Source organism: Xiphias gladius, chromosome 17 (assembly GCF_016859285.1).
Source record: "Xiphias gladius isolate SHS-SW01 ecotype Sanya breed wild chromosome 17, ASM1685928v1, whole genome shotgun sequence".
NCBI lineage: Eukaryota > Metazoa > Chordata > Actinopteri > Istiophoriformes > Xiphiidae > Xiphias > Xiphias gladius.
Window position 1 is genome coordinate 20,123,708 of NC_053416.1, and position 21,626 is coordinate 20,145,333.

At 41.2% G+C, this 21,626-nt stretch overlaps 2 protein-coding genes across 6 annotated transcripts; both read left to right on the plus strand.

Annotated features, from left to right (window-relative positions):
* Positions 1 to 4,981: 4,981 nt before the first annotated feature.
* Positions 4,982 to 10,577, plus strand: LOC120803179 (protocadherin beta-15-like). Its single transcript, XM_040151567.1, has 4 exons — positions 4,982 to 7,510; positions 8,597 to 8,658; positions 8,753 to 8,865; positions 9,171 to 10,577. Exons 1-4 carry the CDS (start codon positions 4,982 to 4,984, stop codon positions 9,440 to 9,442), a joined length of 2,976 nt encoding a protein of 991 aa, XP_040007501.1. The 3' UTR covers positions 9,443 to 10,577.
* Positions 10,578 to 13,575: 2,998 nt separating this feature from the next.
* On the plus strand, positions 13,576 to 21,350 carry LOC120802801 (protocadherin alpha-C2-like). 5 transcript variants are annotated; one of them, XM_040150965.1, is made up of 3 exons: positions 13,576 to 16,126; positions 17,626 to 17,662; positions 18,651 to 21,350. In XM_040150965.1, exons 1-2 carry the CDS (start codon positions 13,691 to 13,693, stop codon positions 17,635 to 17,637), a joined length of 2,448 nt encoding a protein of 815 aa, XP_040006899.1. In that variant the 5' UTR covers positions 13,576 to 13,690; the 3' UTR covers positions 17,638 to 17,662; positions 18,651 to 21,350. The 5 variants fall into 5 exon arrangements, with proteins under 5 accessions (XP_040006899.1, XP_040006900.1, XP_040006897.1 ...); XM_040150966.1 differs by having other exon boundaries at positions 18,654 to 21,350; XM_040150963.1 differs by lacking the exon at positions 17,626 to 17,662.
* The last annotated feature ends 276 nt before the right edge of the window (positions 21,351 to 21,626 follow it).

Below are 21,626 nucleotides of genomic sequence, written 5' to 3' on the forward strand. Positions count from 1 at the left end.
ATTTTATTATTTTATCTGTACAGTATTAAAAGTGAAAATAATAAAATGACAACTATGATTTTGTTGACTAAGATGCAAAAATGATAGCTTAGTCTTAAAATATAAATCCAAAACCTTTATTAGAGGTTAGCACAGCAGTTCAAAGTCAGTCACGAGCATTCTCCACTCCTGTCTGAAGTCTGTTTCTCCTTTCCTGCAAAAGTAATGATCATAGCAAGAGAGAAGGAGCTTCTCAAATTGGCTGTCTTCCCGTCTGTCCTCTTGGGAAAGAAGATCATGCTACATAGACTGAGCAGTCTCTCTATTGATGTGCCGTGTTGTAATCTGTAGTGCAGAGACATCTGCTTGTTGCTGCGGTAATTGTTTAGTCTCTCCATATACCGGGGTGTCCTGAATCGCTCTGTAATGTTTGAGTCTGCACCGTAAGAGCCACTTTCTTTTTTTCATATGCAGAAATGTCTTCATTGTCTGGCGTTGATGTGTGCACCTAGCCATTTCTTTGACGGTTTCACAGCTGCAACTATCCGCATTTGGAACAGATACTGTAAGGTCGGTTGGTAGAAAAAAGTGTGCAACTTCATCATCAAAGACAGCCGTTTGCATCCTGTGTCCGGCCAACATTCAACAATGTATTTTAACCATGAAGGCAATCTTTCTTAACCCTAACCATGTTCGTGATCTGACCCTAAAGCTAACCATGACAACAGTCTGCCTTATCCTAACCAAGTAGTGTCCTAAACTAAGCCAAGATCAGAAAAACACACACAGTCATATGTGTAATTGTGGAGGGCTCTGAGAAACAACCTATTTTGTTGTTTAGATATGACCAAGGATTTGTTGTTTTTGATTTCTGAGACATATTGTTCAAATTTGAGAATTGTGTTCCTCCGATTTAGTCCTACGGTTTAAGTTCATTGATTTGATGACTGCTTTGTTTTTGAGTTTGAATTGAAGTTATGAATCTGATCTTACAGAACCTATACATACATACAATAGATACATGATTGGACACTATAATAAAAAGTACAAAAGATATCCAATACATACGAGTACATCTTTGTGAAGCTTAATACTGTAGTTTTGATAATACTTTTAGATAACGTATCCTCCATAAAAGGGTTTATAAGCTGAAATTAATGGCTTTAATGATAGCACATTAACTAATGCTTTACAGATGAATTATTATCTGTTAATAAGCTCAACTTTTGGATTGTCAGGTTATGGAAGATCCCCCAAAAGGACACTTGCTTTGTATTTTTAGCTAGCTCTGTAATTCATCAGGAGGAACATTCAAATGGACTGTTGAACCACTTACCTTCTGGAGAAAGGGCCTCAGGACATCTGGACCAGAATCCATTTATTAACGGCTTAATTAACATTTACAACTACAGACGTGATGGATTACTGAAAGAACTCTTCGTTAATTATTTATTAACATTTATAATTGCAGGTGACAGAAAGAGAGAAACCTGTGACCCTTTATTACTGACATTATTAACACTTGTGATTGCAGAATTGATGGATTAATTTTAAGTTAGAGCCATTACCCTTTATTAATGACTTACAGTAGCAACTATATAACTCCTGACATTGTGGCTTCTTAGACAGAGCGAAATCCATGAGTCATCAGTTATAGGTGTCGGTAGGCCATGAATGAATGATCATGAGATTCTCAGTTTATGATAAACCATCAGGTCAGCAGTTTTAAATTTTGGTGAATCATTAATAAAGGGTTATGGTTCTAACTTTTTAATAAACCATCAATTCTGCAGTTACAAATGATAAAAATGTCAGTTGAGGGTCAGAGGTTTTTTCACTTTCAGTCATCTGCAAAGCAGAATGGTAACAAATTATTAATAAAGGGCTCTTGCAGTATTCCATAAAATCTCCAGTCGGGGACTGTAAATGTTGACAGTTTTTAATTAATGGATTTTGGATTCTGGATGTCTTGCAAAATATAGGATCTGCAGAAGGTAAGTTTTTGACAGTCCATTTGAGCCATTGTTTACTGTATAAAGCCTTTACAAATGGTGCTGTGTTAGAAAGTGTTACTGTAATTTTTGAAGCTTTAGCAGACACAGTATTATTAAAGGGCACATTAGGTACTCTACCATTTTAGAATGGGGAAATCTGAAATGCTTAGATAAATCATTACATTCCCATTTGTTACCATCATCCTTCCTTGGACCTCATGTATGGTAAGCCTGTTAACCATTGGTGCCAGCTACAACGTTCACATCATATTGTATTGTCTAAATAAGTAAGGAAAATTAGTTTTTGACCTGCTTGCCTCGACAAGAATTTCGTGTTGATGACTCCACATGCTTTCTGTGCCAACTGTCAGTGTCAGGAGATTTCCATGTGACAAGTCCGATAACAACTCTGTGCTCATCCTTCCCTCTTTTCAGTGACATTCATGTCAAGTTCCAAAAAACACATTGGGCCTAGTTTAATAATGCAGGTGATGACCCCATGAAAACCCATATGCTGCTCCTTTTATAGGAGGCAGGGAGAAGGGAAGATTCTCATAAAACCGTGAAGCTACTTTATAGGCAGCAAAGACACAATCTGAGTTTTATGTCAGTGATAATACCCATGACCATAATATTAATGTGATGATAAATATCAAAATACTGGCTCTATGACAATTTCTGTAAAAATCAAATGACGGCAAGGGACCTCTCATCTCCTCTCAGTTTTTTTTCAGCCACTGATGTTTCTGTACTCTGAAGGAAAAGAGAACAACATTTTCTTGGTGCAACAGAGACTTTAATAATAAAAACAATCAACCATGCGCATGAGGTAATATCCAAATGTATTTTTGCAGACTACTGAATTGCTTAATTTATTAATGAAAAAATATGTTTACAGATGGAATATCGAAAGTAGAGCCAAAATCCTTAGTCCTGGTAATGTTATTTGTTCATTTGAGTGCGTTTGAAAAACTCAAAGCATCACTTACTTTCTGACCACCCTCCATGTGAAAGTACGCATGTTCTCTCACACCAGATGGATCTGTGTGCTCCTGCATTTGGCAGGACAAATAGGAGGAAGTTGTTAGTATTTCCCTCATAACAATAGCAGTCAGTCATGTGAAAAGTCATCTCAGTTTGCTTTTGGCTCCTGATACCAAGTGGTGCAGAACATCTGCAATGTTTTACAGGAGGTCAAATAAAATTTTGAATAATTAGTTGCACTCAGACCATGTTACATGGCAGGCATTTTACCATTTAAGTGGAATGCACAATACTGTTTCCAACTAAAACCGCTTAAGTGTTAAAAGCTGTAACCTATTCTAATCCCACAGTTGTAAAGCTGGAAAGTAGTTAAAGACAAAGGGATTGGTATTCTACTTTTGCCCTTGAATGAGTGAAAGAGGGAGAGAGAGAGAGAGTGTGTGTGTGTGTGTGTGTGTGTGTGTGTGTGTGTGTGTGTGTGTGTGTGTGTGTGTGTGTGTGTGTGTGTGTGTGTGTGTGTGTACGTGTGCGACAGAGACAGAGAGTGAGGGAGGGTGACAGAGAGATAATCTCTTTTGTATTTTTGATCCCTAAATGTGGTGGTTGTGTCCCCTTATCCAAGCTACTTAGTTTCTGCAGTGCGTAAGTGATGCCATGCACTTAGGCTGTGAAAAGCAGGTCAATATGACCACTGAGAGAAAACCACATGTGCATCACATGGATAGCCTTGGGATTATTCCTCACAAAATGTCTTAATTCCTCTGTTCACTAATGATCCAGGGAGAATGCCCTCTAATCTCCATTCCATTAATTAAAAAGAGCATGAGCCCATGGAAAACCTCACCATCTGCTGCAGTCTCATTCCTACAGACAGATTGTGTTTTCAGTTTTAAACCAGGGAACTGGGTTTTCCGGAGCAGAAGGGTGGAGCATGCATTGAGGTGGATGGTAAACAAACAGAACTGCTCTGTTTGAGTATTAATACATTGAAATATGCTGAAAGGGCCGTTTTAAACAGGAGCAAACCCTGCCAGGGTACTGTGATGATGTCTGGGAATTTGAGCTGCTTCTTGAGGACAACGGTACAACTTACAGACTTCAAACCCATACTGTACACAGAGTCACTATTTGGAGACTTCATAGTCAATTTATAGTAAGTTTATAGTAACTGTCTCTATATTAAATGTATGGACTTCCATTGTCTTACGTGAGAATACTGTAATCAAGTCCCTGTATTCTTCTAGAGGACTGCTATAACTCTTTTTTCATAAGGTAAGGTCCTTCAAGGTGGTTTGCGTCCTCTCCTCCTCTTCTTATTTGATAAATATTCGACTGAAATTCTCACTTCCTCTAATAACATAATATAAATGAATGGATTTTCATATTGATTTCCTTACACGGTTCCAGTTTGTTAAGACAATGAGTTTACTGTGAAGTCTCTAAGAGAATCCTTTTATTCCAAACGAGAATAAAAGGGACGGCTAAATAAAACTCGCTTGATTCAGAATTGAAAGTCTACAACTGTAACTTGTAACCGGTTCGGTGAGATGGAGCGAACATGCTGCAGAAAGGTTTGTTTATATCCCGTTAGGCTGAAGTATATCAGTTCAAAGCAAGGAAACACTCCCGAAAGAAACTGAACCAAGGATGTTTGACCTGCGGTCAAAGCCTAGACTCTGACATGAATTTGATCGGGCTAGTAGGCAGGAAAGATTATCCGAGCAGATGTCGCTTCCTCCCTACTGGAGTTGTAAGGCCAATAATGCACCCGCACACAGAGACACACAAACCGCACTAATCCGAGATAGGCTAGTAGCCCTTCCACATCCCTTCCTCTCTCCTCTCTTTTCTCTCAGGCAGGCAGCCGCTGTTCCAGTCCCACCAAAGTCAAGTTTTTTGTTTTTTTGGGGTTTTTTTTTTCCGGACTGCATTTTGCACGATTCTGCCTTAACCATCTCCCGTGAGTAGGCTTCATCCGGCGACATAGTCCTTGGCGTGAGTCGCGGCATTGCTTCAGCCTACAGATGGACACACAGGGGACGAAGAGGAGACCGTATCGGAGATGGCATGTAGTTTGCCGTTTTGCGTTGTTCACTTGTTTGTTGGAGGCAGTCCGGGGACAGATTCGCTACTCCATCCCAGAGGAACTGGAGCATGGAGCTTTTGTTGGCAATATTGCAGAGGACTTGGGCTTGGATTTGGACAAGCTCTCTGCGCGCAGATTCCGAATAGTCTCAGGTGCCAAGAAGCAATACGTGGAAGTAAATTTAGAAAACGGAGTTTTATTTGTCAATGAAAGAATTGATCGCGAAGAACTGTGCGAGCAGAGTTTGTCCTGTTCTTTCCACCTCCAAGTAGTCATAGAAAACCCTCTGGAGCTTTACAGGGTAGAGATGGAAATCTTGGACGTGAATGATAACTCTCCTAGTTTCCCGTGGACCGAATTTAACCTGGACATATCGGAGTCTGCTGCGCCCGGATCCCGTTTCCCACTTGAGAGCGCGCAGGACTTAGACGTCGGCTCCAACTCGCTCCGCACCTATTTGCTGAGTGTAAATGAGCATTTCCTTTTGGACATACAGACGCGCAGCGACGGCAGTAAATTTGCAGAACTAGTGCTACAAAAGCCACTGGACAGAGAGCAGCAAAGTGCGCATCAAATGGTCCTAACGGCTGTGGACGGAGGCGCGCCGGAGAGATCCGGCACTGCGCAAATTGATATCACCGTTTTGGACGCAAACGATAACGCGCCTGTGTTTGATCAGTCGTTTTACAGAGTGAGACTGGCTGAAAACGCACCCAAAGGCACAGTTGTTATAAAACTCAACGCGTCCGATTTAGATGAGGGTCCCAATGCTGACATCACCTATTCTTTCAGTGGCCACGCTCCCATCAAAGTGCGCCAGCTTTTCAGCGTGGACTCCCGCACGGGGGAAATCAAAGTCAAAGGACTGATAGACTATGAAAAGGCCAGGATGCATGAAATTTATGTTCAGGCGAAAGATAAAGGGCCTTCCGCTGTAGCGGTTCACTGTAAAGTACTGGTGAACGTTTTGGATAAAAATGACAACCTTCCAGAGGTGATCTTGACATCAGTGTCCACACCTGTGCAGGAGGACGCGCCCCCGGGGACGGTGATAGCCGTCATCAGTGTAATGGACAAAGACTCGGGTGAAAACGGGAATGTGGACTGTGAGATTCCCCATCAGGTTCCATTTCAGCTCCACTCGTCCTTCAAGAACTACTACACATTGGTAACTTGTGATTTTCTGGACAGGGAGACAGTCGCGGAGTATAACATCACACTTACCGCCCGGGATATGGGCTCCCCGCCCTTATTCACTCGGAAAACTATATTAGTCCAAGTGTCGGATGTGAATGATAACGCGCCTCACTTCAAACAGCCCTCCTATACCGTGTATTTGACCGAGAACAACGCGCCGGGAGCATCCATTTGCTCGGTCACTGCACTGGATCCGGATTCGGGTCAAAATGCGTACCTCTCGTATTCTATACTGGAAGGCGATATACAGGGGATGCCGGTGTCAACATACGTGTCCATAAACTCAGACAACGGGAACATTTACGCACTCCGGTCCTTTGACCACGAACAACTTAAAAACTTTCAGATCACCGTTCAAGCTCAAGACGCCGGCTTCCCGCCTCTGAACAACAACGTCTCGGTGAATATCTTCATTTTGGATCAAAACGACAATGCACCTCTGATTGTGTCGCCAGTTCCGCAGAACGGCACGGCGCCCAGCGAAGCCGTGCCCAGATCGGTTGACTCCGGTTACCTTGTCACCAAAATCAGCGCGGTGGACGCAGACGCAGGTCAAAACTCGCGTCTTTTTTACCAGATGCTCCAGGCAACAGACCCGAGCCTGTTCAGCATTGCTCTGTACACGGGCGAAATCAGGACCATACGCCAGTTGATGGAGAAAGACCCCGCGAGGCACAGGCTGGTCATTCTGGTGAAGGACAATGGTCAGCCGCCGCTCTCGGCCACAGTTTCCATCATTCTGTCAGTAGTTGACAGCCTGCCAGATTCGCAGCCCGATTTGGGTGACCTGTCACTAAGCCCACATCACAGCTCCAACTTCACCCTGTACTTAATCGTCTCCCTGGGCGCAATCTCCTTCACATTCCTGGTGGCTATTATTGTCCTGGTGGCAGTGCGGAGACTGAAGGGCAGAGCGTCCGACAGGGAGTCCCGCGTCCCCTCCATCGGCGGGCGTTGCTGCTGCTGCTCTCGCTCGGAAACGTCCGCCACCGCCGAGGTCTTCAAAAAGTCCAACCTGAACGTTCGGATGTCCACGGGCTCGCCCGGCCGCCCGGAGGCGCACGGCAGCGGCGCCCTTCCGCCGGTCTACTGCTACAAAATGTGCCTCACGCCGGAGTCGTCCAAAAGCGACTTCATGTTCCTCAAGCCATGCAGTCCGGTCATGGCGGTCCAGCAGAATAATGCCAAGAGCACAGACTACCTGACTTCTGGCTGGAGCGCACTGGACCGCAACGAGCTGACCAACAACAGAGCAGCGACCCCAAACGAGGTGATGTACCGAAATATAGCCCCCGAATCCTCATGGCACGGGGGCCCACCTTCATAATTACACTTACGCCGGAACTTTGTCCAGGCATGCCTATCACTAGTCGTCCGGCTTTGTCGCTTCAATTAGAAGTGACAGAAATGTTCGCTGCAGGGGGCAAATGTCACAATGCATTGTACACACTAGGGGTCGCACTATTACGATGTGTCGTAGCCTACTTTTGAATCATTTGTGTTTTGCACGAGGGGATGTTAAACTGTAAAATGTTACAATAACTGAATGCGTGAACAATAGTCAGGTGACTATCACAGGATTGATACTACAACTACTTGTTATCCGCAGGATAAAAACAACAAAAAGGCAGAGTTTTTGCAGTTTCTGTAGGCCAAGTAACCAAATGGAAAAGTCGCCACATGGCAGTTTCAGCCAACTCCCATGTTGTGATGACATAGCCTGTAGTCTGGGCACATTATCACAGTGTGTCAAGCTGTGCGACACAGGCAAAAAAGGTGTTTCAGGGATACAGGAGATGCACCTTTTTTTATCACAGACCCGAAGCTGTCTCTTGATCTTAACCCTTCTTCAGCTGTATTTGTGCTCCAGTGAACAGCACCAGTACAGCCACCAATATTAACACTCACATTAGTAACATAAGCAGATTAGTTGCTAACTCATTTTGCAATGTTTAGGGGATGTGATATCTTCTCAGCCATTTCAATGCTGCATTAGAGAGCCTGTTATGTCATTTGTCAATGTCAGCAGATGCCTAGACAGTCCAAATAATTTCATATTCTGGTAAAAGCGGAATTCATAAGCCACCCCTCCTCAAGTTTTACAGCTCTTCCACTAAAGCTTGAATCGGCTAGACTTTCTTTCTATGGAACCTATTCACTGCTGACTTTGGATATGAACCACAGACAAAAAGGCAGGTCAGTCAAACTGAATTTGACTGTACAGCATCCCCCATAGCTGATGCCTTTAGCCTTGCCATTAAACTGTATACACATGACAGCATCTAGACATAAATGAATTGCGGTTGTTCTGCTCGAGGTGATCACTAAGGTCTTTTTTTGTGTTTCAACTATGCAGCTTAAGTATTCGAACAAGGACTGGACGTGGACCAAGAACCAACGCAACTCAGCATACAAGAGGTGAATACATAGTTCAGCCAATTACTATGCACAACATACATGCACAAACTTATACACTTATACACTACATTATGCTGCCTCTTTATCTTTCCAGATATAGTACAGCAAATATGGAGGGCACGCTCTCAAGTCACGAAAGATATGATGCAGACGGGTTTTCCTGCTCTGTGGCCCCACAGTACTGGACCTGGGGAAACCATATGAATGGTAGGTGGTGGTAGCTGTGCAACTTGAATCCTCAGTTTGTCTGTGCTTAAGGATTTAGTCTGAAATACAAAGTGGTAAACCAAAAAGCAGAGAGCACCGGGCCTCAAAATTGGGGGGATTTTAATGCATCAACATGAGGATTACTTAAGCCCCTGCAAGAGGTGTTTTCATTTTTTGCGAAAAAGCTGAAACTAAGAGGATGCCTTTAAAACCATCTTATTCAGATCAAGTATACTGTATGCAAATATGAGCTCTTTGCAGAAATAATCTTCTGATACAAACTGTAATTTATGCGCATTTTCTAGACTGCAAGATGTCTCTTCAAGAGGGAACAGTTCCTAACTACTCATGGACTCCAAAGTACACCCAGCCTCATTCTGAACCACCAGACTACCAGCACAATGTATACATTCCTGGCACCACGTCTGGCTACAGCACTCTGAAGCTGGCACCCAGAGGAGAACTGGATGTGTACAACACCTTCTCTACTTTTGGGAAGAAAAAGAGATTCATCTCAAACTACGAGCAATCTTTTGACAATGATGACGGTCTCATAAGCAATGCTATTTTTAAATGATACACCATCTATTCTGCACATTCTGTGTATGATACATATGCCATTAAGTAGTGCTAATAATGATAACTATAAGTTGCTTCTTATAGGCTGACCGACTATACTTCTCCTTTTCCCTGTGGAATTTAATACTAGTCCTTCTTTCCCAGCAGCAGTGAACTCAGGGAAATGTGATCTGACCTATTTGGAGGCTGCTGGTTCTCAGTAAGGTTATGGTGAATGTTTAACTCTAAAAAGGTTCATGGTTCCAGCAATTTAGAGTCTATTACACAAAGGTTGTCCATATACCCAACACTTTTTGTTGTGTAGGGGCGGCTCTGCTGAGTTCACTGCTGTAGATCAAAGCTGTGAACCAACTAACTATGCTAGCAATAAAATTTACATTTTATAGCCTTCAAAGTAGGGGTTTCCATCTAGAGCTGATGTATTTAAGATATGTATTTAAAAGAAACTGAAAAAAAAACAGCAACACTCAACAACAAAGAACCTTTCTGAGACATTGTTATTCACAAGTAGATCTGTCTTATCAGTTAATTTTCTGTCCTCCAAGTGGTGAATTTAGTGGTAGGTCATTTGTGCACATGTTTAAAAAATCTGAATTTAATCCAGGCACAATACACAAAGAGTGCAAAGGAATGGAGAGGTAGAACAGCAATGGCATCAAGTACTGTAGCACACATTTGTTTAAAACAGAGGAGACACACAACAACAAAATTTTCTGGTTTAAAAAAACATCTGACAATAAATTAAGAAGTGTAACCATGCAACCTGTACATCTTGGTTCCTTTGGGGAGTGTGATAGGAAATAGGATCACAGCTGTGATTTGACTGCTTTGGCTTGTGCAGTAGCCCATCGCACTGACACATCAGACGGAACTGCTGATGACATTTAGAGGGGCAATAACACGAGTGAAATGATGCCGCCCCTGTAATGTCACTGCAAACAACACACACCTCTTGGCCCATCCGATTGTTTGATCACCAGCAACTGCTGTGCAAAGGGACATATATCAATCACTGGTTATACACATTTCAGATTTTTATTTATCATTCGTTGTGACTTGTGTTCTACAGATGACTACAAAGTTAATCTACTAATCACTCTGTATATAGTCTATTAATAGTTATAATATCAATAAATCTGTCCTCAACTCTTAAATGGTATTTGTTTTTTCACAGATCAACCATACTTTTACTCCTTTTGCTCTGAAATAACTGCTAGAGTGACAAAATCATCAGTTTTACGTCAATAAAAAAAAGCAAAGTAAAAGCAAACTTGTAAGTGCAAGGGTTTTTAAAATATACTGTAATATACTGTACCCCAAAAGATGACACTGAGGATTTTTTTTTTTTTTTATCAGAATATAACAGTGTAACACAAGTAATGTAATCACAATTACAGCTACAAATGGGCTTTGCACAGATTTACAAGACCAAATGTAATTTCATGGCACTGAGATAACCGAATCTGGCAGGAGCACAGAGAGCTAACTGGGTCTCAGAAAAAATAGAATTAAAAAATTGCAAATTCATTTTGGGCACGGATACTGACACTGAGATCTGACTCCATAGGGATCAGAGGTGTAAAGCACGGAGTCATATTTGGGGATGCCAAATACTAACCTCACTGCCCTATTTGAGCCATTTTTTTTTCGCATTACCCCGCCAAGGTAGAATCAGGCATAGTAGCGAGACCTTATCCCTCCCTCTAAATCTAGAAGTGGAAGGCAAGAGCCCAGTCATATCCTCACTCTATGACACGGACGCCTGTGTATATGAAGCTTGTGGCAGAGAAGAAGCAGTTATTATTGTCATGTTATGACTTATGGCTCAGCTCGGCATTTAACCTTTTCTCTTGAAATTGTGGTCTGTAAACCCAGGTTTTTAAACTACTACTGTGGAGATTATCCCCAAAATCCATCACCTCTGACTGAGCTATTGCAGACCAGGGGGTTAATCTTGGGCTTGGGCCTGACTGCCTCAGTGAACTTCCACATGTTAAAAGAACTGGGTGCCATAAGCCAGCTTCAGATTTATTTTGAACTCTTTGAAGATTGAGTTAAACGGATAAAACCTTTAAGCGAAAAATGGTTATATCCCAGACTACCGGGAATTAATAAACAAATCCAGATAGACCCACAACTATATCCTGCCAATAATCACGGTTAATCAAGCCAAGATTTATCTTTGACTGTATCACAACCAAAAACCAAAAATAGCCCGGTTTAGCAGTCATACTATACTATGTTGTGCTATAAGCAGAGACACACAGCATATGTCCTGCTTCCGTGCCATGTTAAATCTGTTCAGAGCCCAATCTGTGTTGCTTTATTTCTCTTCATCTCCCTCTTTTCTCACCCAACAATCCATAGCCTCCACAACTCCAGTTGAGCAGAGGGTTTTCCCTCTTATTTCCACTAGAGGGTACCTTTCCCTCACAGATAACCTCTCCTGTAGAAACTGACCATCCCTCTACAGGGATCAGCCAAAACAATATAATCAGTAGCTGACTTTAATGTCGTAGCTGATTGGTGTATGTGTGCATGGTATGAATGTTGGAATTTACCGTTGTATTTCTGTAGCAGTCCTACGCAATAATTTTCTGTATTATCACTTTTCATCTGATAACTTACTGTGCATTCAATAAAATCTTATGTTTTGTAGTTTACATTTGAGAAGATTTCATTTAGCTTAAATATAGTTAAATGAGTTTGTAAAAATATGACTGGTACATTCTTTAACAGGCTGGAATTGCTATACACTCATATATTGTAGATACAGTTAAAACACCACTATATTCAATTTATGTTCATTGCTAATTATCAATGTCCTGTACAGGTCTTTGTGGTTATTCGGGATATTCTTGAGGGTGGGGTGAGGTGTTACTGCTCTGTCTCTTGTTGTCAGTATGTTATTACTGTATCTACTGTACCCCTTTCTCTTCCAAATTAATAAAACAAAAAGCAAACAGGAAGTACCTAGCTATCTCATTTAGTATGCATCTTTACTTTTTCCAGTGGGCCACTGGATAATTCTTCATCAAGGAAAACCTTCAGACTAAATATTTACTTTTGACAAGGGGCCAACTTAACATGACTTTGCCTGTGACATCATGTCAAAAAATTTCTAGTGGAGTAAAAAATACATTTTTGGATCTAGGACAAAATTTGTGTGTGTGTGTGTGTGGTGGAAGAAGTCCAGAGTATCCTGTAATTCCCTGACTTGTCACTGGATGGAGCTACAGAACAGGAATGTTGAGGATTGACCTCACCTCATGTCAGCTCACCGTCCCTTCAGTTTGGGAAACCAAACAAATTAAAATATAGTTCAGTAACCACAGGGAGTAAAGGCTGCATAGGCTATGGCATAGGCCACAACACGCAGCATGGACATGGTAGACTCTTTAATTTAGGCCACTAAAAAACAAAAAACATTGCAGTTTATCATTTATGCTGAGGATACATTAACATGCAATTTAAAACAGCAAAGCTTTTAAAACTCCATGGATGTCTTTTTCTTCGATAAGATTATACTTAGTGAGGAATAGCCTAAAAAATAACAGTGAGAAATGCAAAGGCTGCTTATGGTGTACATACTTCTCTCAATACATTCAGATAAAGACCATATTTTAAATACCAAATTATATAATAAGTGTTATTTAGCTAACTATTCTAAGTCAAGATCTTCTGGCAGAAAAAGTTTTAAAAAAAAGTTTTAAATATTCCTGTAACATTTCCATTTTATTCTTATTTGGTAATATTTTAATTGCAACCTTGTAGATCCCAGGAATATGCTGGTGTGATTTGCTCAAAGAATTTTTGCAGTTGAAGAATTCATCAATAAAATGATAAAATAAACATCTATCATTTTAGGCTACTGTGGATCTGTCAGTCTCACATCTGTTACCTATAGTGGGAGTCTTATATGTGCAAGTTGCTGCAGAAAATGATGGATCAAAACAGCATTTTGTTTTCTTTTATTTTCTTTTTGAAATTCTGGTGCCGGACTGTCCAGACGCGCACCCCTTGAGTTCGGTGAGGCCACCCGGTCAGGCGACACAGATGCTGCCTACGCCCCTGCAGAGCATTGCTGTGAGAGCCCAGCTCCTCCAGCGGTACTGTACTGTATATGGCCTACCGCAGCCACAGCTACAACTCGTGGAGGCAAGAATGACACCGGCACCCCCATTCACCAAGACAACCTGATCGTAAGGGCGGATCTGATTCATTTCTATCTTTGTAAAATAACCTAATGATGGCGCTTATCACTGCACCTTTACGGACACGATTGACCGCGGCTGTTTTTACATTCATCGCACTGTGGGGATTTGCGCTTTCCATCACTCGGTACTCTATTCCGGAGGAGATGGAGGAGGGCTCCTTTGTTGCCAATCTGGCCACAGATTTGGGTCTGGATGTTCGCAGTTTGGTGCAGCGCAGAGCAAAGCTCGATGTCATCCACAGCAAAAATTACCTCGACATCAACAAAGAGACAGGGGAGCTGATAATCCGCGAGAAGATGGACAGGGAAAGCATATGCATGACTAAAACAACCTCGTGTTTTCTGAAAATGGATGTCATTCTTGAGAGCCCCATTCGCATTTTTAACATCGAGCTAGAAATCATGGACATCAATGACAACGCGCCCGTGTTTCGCAGAAAGACAATGCCCTTGGACATTTCGGAGGCAACCGCTCCCGGTGAGAGATTTTCATTGACAAATGCAGTGGATGCGGATGTGGGGGCCAATTCAATCAAGACCTACTATCTCAGTGAAAGCAAATACTTCATCATCGATATTCAGACTGGCAGCGACGGCTCCAAATATGTCGATCTAGTCCTCAGTGGTAATTTGGATCGAGAGGAGCATGCAGTTCATAATTTGATTTTAACTGCCGTGGATGGAGGGGTGCCTCCCCGCTCCGGCACAGCCAGCATCATTATAAATGTCCTGGATATCAATGACAACGCCCCCCTGTTCAGTCAGCCGGTGTTTGCAGTCAACATTTCAGAGAACTCGGCTGCAGGGACAGTGATCATGACCCTAAACGCATCAGACTTGGATGAAGGCACGAACGCCCAGTTAATGTACTCATATACACTGTACACCTCAGAGAAGACCCAAGAGCTCTTCTCACTTGATCCAAACTCAGGTGAAATCAAGGTGAAGGGGGTGATCGATTATGAGGAGAGTCAAAGTTTTGAGATGCACATTCAGGCTCAGGACAGAGGGTCGAACCCGCTGTCAGGACATTGCAAAGGCATGGTGTTCATCACAGATCTGAATGATAACTACCCTGAGGTGACCATCAAGTCTCTGAAAAGTGCACTGACTGAGGACGTCTCTGTAGGGACCCTGATTGCAGTGGTCAGTGTCAGCGACAGGGACTCGGGAGTCAACGGGGAAGTGGAGCTCACCTTGAATCGGCAGGAAACCTTACCATTCATCCTAAACAAATCTTCAGAGGGTTACTTTGAGCTGCTGGTTTCAAAGCCACTGGACAGAGAGATAATGAACAAATATGACATCACGCTGAGGGTGACAGACAAAGGCTCGCCGCCCTTATCTGAAAACGAGACCATCACTTTAGAGATTCTGGATGTCAATGACAATGCACCCACATTCTCTCAGTCCTTCTACACGATCCACGTTGTGGAGAATAATCTACCAGGGGCGTTATTGACATCTCTAAGTGCATTTGACCCAGATCTAAATGAGAACCAGTACTTGGTTTATTTTATAATGGAGAAGGAGATTGTTAACACGTCTATGTCAATGCTGTTCTCCATCAACCCTGAGAACGGTGATCTTTATGCCCTGAAGACCTTTGACTATGAGAGAGAGAGGGATTTCCTTTTCCACATCGAGGCTAGAGACTCTGGTGTTCCCCCGCTGAGCACTAATGTGACAGTTCACATCATCATTCTGGACCAAAATGACAACACTCCTCTCATAGTGTCACCTTGGCGGGCCCAAGGCTCTGTTGTGGAGGAGGTGATACCGAGGTCCACAGATAAGGGGCACTTAGTCGCCAAAGTAATTGCTATTGATGCAGATTCTGAGCAGAACTCCAGGGTCACATACCAGCTCCTGCAGATCAGTGATGCAACCCTCTTCAGCCTGGATCAGTATAACGGTGAAATCCGGACAACAAGGATGTTCAGTTATAGAGACCCAAGACAACAGCGGCTTGTGATTGTTGCCAAAGACAATGGTGAACCTGCTCTCTCTGCTACTGTCACCATCAAGATATCAACAGTGGAACATGTCATGTCCTTTTCGGAGACTACAGAGTTGCCATTAGAATATGATGTCTTCACAGACCTAAACTTGTACTTAGTAATAGGTTTAGGAGCTGTGTCATTTCTGCTACTGATAACCATCTTGGTTATTATTGTTCTGAAGTGTCAAAAACCGAAGCCGAAGGCCATCAAAATCCCCCCACCCAATAGGAACAGCGTGATCAGCAGGAACAGCGTGATCAGCCAGAGAAGCTCCACCATCGCAGATTCCACCCTGATCTCCAGCGATGCCTACTGGTACAGTTTGTTCCTTGCAGAGACCAGGAAAGGAAAAGTGGTGGTGAGACAGCCCATAATTCCCAAAGGAGCTGGGTATTTTGTGTCCAGTATACCCAGGAGCATAGGGCCAAGCGAGACCACAGACTCCAGAGCATCCACACTAGAGGTGTGTATAATGAAATGGTAGCTAGGTTTGGTTGCGATTTAGTGTAATTACTAATGATGCATGAACAAGAAAGAAGGATTTACTGTAATTCTAACATATCATGACTTTTTCCCCCTAGAAGCCCAACAAATGTTGTTTATGTTATTTTCTGTGGATGCTAGTTGGTAATGCTGTGAATAATGTTTGGAGGTTCAAAGAAGGTCCTTCACTACTGAACGTATCACCATTTAATAGTTTTAATATATTTTGAATAGGTCATATAATTCAACATTAGAAAGACAGTTTTGTCAGTCTCAAGTATACAAATATCACATTTCTTTCTATTTTTATGTTATAAGCATTTCATTCATCATTTTTGATATAGAGAAGTTTTGGACAGTTACTGTTAAAGAGATTGTCTTTAGGTTGAAAGTCTTTGGCAGATATCTGTGCACAATTTTAATTCTCCAGTGGTGGAAAGTAACCAAGTACATTTACTCAAGTACTGCACTTAAGTACTTCACTTTGCTTGAGTATTTTCATTTATGACACTTCTACATGTACTTCAACTTCACTACATTTCAGAGGGAAATTTTGTAATTTTTACTCGACTACATTTATCTGACAGCTATAGTTTCTAGTACCTTTTCAGATTGACATTTTTACACAAAAAACACTGGATCCCCAGTTTGAGAACCACTGGACTCAACTTCTGAACTGCATATTGAGCTCTTTATATACAGTCCATGATGTAAAGTACTTAAAACTACAACGCAATCATTTTTTTCAGTGAAGTCTAGTTAAAATTGAAATGTGATTCAAATGAAATCCAGGAATGGGCAGTGTCATTGAATCAGGTCAAATTATTTCCTTGACATAATACACTCACAAATTGAAATATATAGTGGATGATAATGCACCTATTTTCAAAGGCAACAGAAAAAAGAAATCTGGGAAATCAGTCACAACTAAGATAAGAACAAAGTCATGCTGATGTTCATTATCTCTGTATTTCTAGAGCAAACTATCAGCACTTTCAATGCATAATTAGGCCAAACAAATACCCCCCACCCCAAACTGAAATGTGCCACTGTTTGATGTCTCATGTAGTATGTAGGTCATTTATTGCAGATGCATAACACACAAGCAGAAGGCAACTGGTGGGTGTAAAAGGGGCAGTACTTCAGAGAAGCGCAGACATGGAAGGGGTTCTCTTCAAGGACAAGACGTGTTGCTGTATAGTGCTGCGGGTCTGTGGAATCTCTGGCAGCACTCCTGCACACAGTAGACTGTAATCAATGTAGAAGTGCTGATACTAATCCAGATGTTGTTTGTTTTTGTACAGCTGGACCTGCAGATTAAATTGAAACAAGTGATGCCCTGAAAGATTAAACACTATGAATATGCATAATGCACAGGTGCATATGGAGAGAGACAGACTTGTCTATGTGTATGTATAGTAAGAGTGAGTTTGAGTTTCACACGTACCACTGAACCTGTCTCTTTTTTCTATTCTTAAGTACTCAAAATGAAAGGAAGTCCATTCTACAACTGGAGGTATGCTGGTTGCTAACTACATTCTGTAGAGCCACTATAATTGTGTAGACATTTTCTATCCTTTTCTATTTGGTATACATGTTTGGTTTATCAAAATTGGTTCGATAAATGTCACAGTTCCCGATTCAAATCTTTGATATAATCCTTTAGTCAACATATTTTCCCGATAAAATAGAGCAGAATCTTTTCTTTTTTTTCCCCATGTGACCCCAGTCAGGCTCTGTCCCTCACAAAATCCAACACTCTGCTCTAATGCAATGCCATTGTGAGCACTAAAATTTGAAATTGGCCAGTCTCTCAAGTGAGAATATGTAACAGCTTATTCTGAGAGCTGAGATTAGAAAAAAAAATTGGCTGTTGGTCAGATTTGTGTTGTGCACATCTGGCTAGCTTGGCAGAGATTCGGGGGCAAAGTGATGGCACAGATAGAAAAAAGGGATTAAAGAATGAATTGTCCTGAATAGGTTCTCAGCATGTAATGTCCCTGAGAGCAGTGACTGTCTCAGCTAAGTCCACATCCCTGCACACAAGCTCTGTCAGACTTTGTTTCAAATTTGTGGACAATGTCTTACAATGATATGGAGCCTTACCCCTTTTCCCCTGTTTAGCTATACAATTTGCCCACCAAATACCAAATAGCACATTGTGATGCCTGCTTGTGCATGCTTTATTTACACCTTCTCCTTCCCTATAGTAGTTTATGGCTTTGTCGTATTTTATTTTAGCTCTGAATATTAGTCTGACTGATTTCTATGGATGACTTAGTGAAAACTGGGAATACTCAAAAACACAGATTTGAAAGAGCAGAAAAATATACAGAAACAAGGAGTTGATTTACCCTTGTATTTAAATGTCCCTGAAACCCAATGACATGTCAACATTGGTGGCAGTAACCAGTCACGATCCACTGTTGCATGAGTGGGGACTTTCTGTAAGTTTATATCGAGGTAGGTAACTGTTGTGGCTAATTTTATGTTCTGTCTCTCAGCAGGAACCCAGAAGAGAACTGCCATGATATAATCATCTCTTCATTGGAGTCTCTGGCTGAAATTCCTCCCTGTGACTCACAAAGAAGATGTGAAACAACTGTCCTCCCTCAGTCGCCAACTCTCTAGTTCCTCCAATTCCCCATACTAACATCGACCACTAATCACCTCAGCTTTCTACCTATTGTTCTCTTTTAAGCATGAATGCATGATTCTACAACATGTTCAAAATTCTTGGACGTAGAATTGAAATCATTTACGGTAGAATATCTGGGCGTTACTAGAGTGGCCTCATGTAGTAAGTCTTTCCCGCCTCCTTAATGCTTTGAAGCTCCTCAGTAGACAAATTTGCCTTCTCTCTAGGGTTTACGCTGTGTGCTGTAGTTCTAGAAACCATATACATAAGTCACCATGCAATATTTCTCAAAACACGTCTAACTATAAATACACAAATGAATCAGGGTGAATATGATTCTTCCATAAATCTGTTAGTTACTGAACTGTAGCTGGTTATTGTCATTGATTCAGGTTTTTCACTTGGTGTTCTTCTTTGTTTCCTTGTTTTTTTAATAGAACATTTCTACTATATTATGAGTCTTGCTGTTTAGCAAGGCTCGTACTGTTGACCAGTAACTTTCCAATGAAAATGATCAGTTATTAAATTTTAGATTTTTTACAATTTTTGTTCTACTTAACAGTGATGAATGTGTGAAAAAAGAAAACTGGAAAATGGAAAAAAACAAACTTAGGATCAAACAATGTTTTTCTTTTTATTTGAAAGTAGATACTGTAGTTCTATAGATTTTTGACACCTTCACTAACATCAGGTGTGCAGTTCATACTTTATAGACTTCAGTTGCTGTTATAAAGTAGATGATTGGGCACACAATTATCTGGCAGTATTAGGGAGACACAACAACACTGCAATATTGATTTTCGAACGAAAAAAAAAAAGTTTCTGAAACATCGAAACTGTTTCAGCCTGTCTCCTCTTGTGTGCTGAGTGAGCGAGGGTGCATGGGGGAGGTGTGTCCTCAGGTTACATTTTTATTCCGTGGTACTCTGACATCACAGACTGGGGTGGGGCCAGAGTGGGCACCAAGTAAACCCTTCAAACAAGGTAAACCATACTTTTCAAAACAGGGTCAAATGTCAAGTCACCTTTCTTTGTGACACGATTTTGCTTATCACACATATAAGCTATTACCTTCTCAGCTTATTTCTAACTGACTGTTCCCCGGCTGATAAAACTGATAATTCAAGCATTAACTGTATTTATCATTGCACACAGTGCAAATTATATTAATCAATTAAAAAATACAATTACAGCGGAAATTTAAAAAAGACATTTGTAAAGATAAATACTGTTTATTAAAAAGAGCAAGAATATTAAAATGTATTTATCTTTGCCATGGTACAAGGGAATATAAAGCACGGTGTTGTTTTATGAATATTCATGTTTTTATAGATATTTTATGTATTAACTTTTAATGCTGATTTTGTGAGCTTCTTAAAGACCATTTTGTGTTGCCTATTTGTAGTTTAGTGCATATGATGTTGTTTTGATAGTGTACATAAGTTAAACTAAAACAAGAGTACTTTTCTTGACCTCAGAGGTAGCGCAGCTGCACTACTGTCAAGCCAGGACTTTATTTCTCAGAAACAAGGAGCTTATTAAGACGACTCATTAGGGTGCTAAATTATTAAATCTAATTAGTCAGGTAAGGAGATTGCATTGTGAGAAGGAGAACATAGAGTTATCTATAGTTGCAGTATTCTAGATCTGACTTTGCAGGTAAAAAAAAACAACAACACTACTGATCACATAGAGAGCGCATAGAAAGTATTGAGCAGATGACAGCTTTTTGAAAAATGCGCTGAATCTAAATGTGATGGTAGCACTCGGATGTATCGAGTTACACATTCTGAGTCAGTGACATCTAACCTCGCTTTCCCCCTCTCGCTGTTACACCAGGCTGCTCAGACATAAACACCGCCGGCTGTCTGTCTGTCAGACTAAAGATGTCACTTAATGAGGGATGTCTTGCTGCGGAGCACATGTTGTGTGTGCAATCACTGCCTGAACCGGTTGATTCCAACAGTGTTTAGAGAATTCATAAATTGCACATATGACGAGCTCCTTGCGTGCCTTCTGCATTGTAAAAGATATATGTGACTGTTGATGAATGAAATAATGGCATTTCGTACAGTATTACAAATTACAGTTATCCCCATTAGAAAATACTACCTTGGAGTGTTTAGGACTTGTTGGATAGGGACTCAGCCTGCTGGTTTCAGAACAGATGTTCTATTTAGAACCAGTAGATGCATTTACTGTAAATTGAACTGCTTTATACTTTGTGTTTTTGATACAGTATACTTTTTTGATATCTTCTGTATTCACTGTGATCGAATGGCACAGGAGGTGCTTGTGCGTGGTATAGTAAAAGTGTGTTATTTCTCATTTGTGTACACAGTTCAGTTTTTTCCTCTGCTGATTTGCCTGTCAGATTGTACAGTATGCTTCGAGAGGTGCATCAAACGGAATCCAACTCCATCCCACTTAGTGGATCAAAGACATTATGGGAGAGAATGGCCTTGCTTTATTTTCAAGTCTAGTTAATTGTCAGATTTTGATGTTGCTTATTTGGCTTAAATGTTCTGCCTGATCATGCTAGTTTGAATAAAGCTTTTTAATCTGTCTTTCTGTTGTGTATGTGATGAAAAATGAAACTGAAGTCATCAAAAATGACTTCTGGGATGTGACACACATGCATCTCACTCTCTCTCTCTTTCTGAAATTCCCTCACATGCACACATTTTGACCCAGTTTCTCTGAATAACGCTCTGTACTAAGTCTTGGAAATTGACAACTAAATAAAGGCGATGTGCCTGCAGTTGAAAATGCAGAAGCAGACAAATAAAAGCTTTGTCAGGATTAGCAGAAGCCTAGAGCCGAACTGCATAGTCCGCTCTTC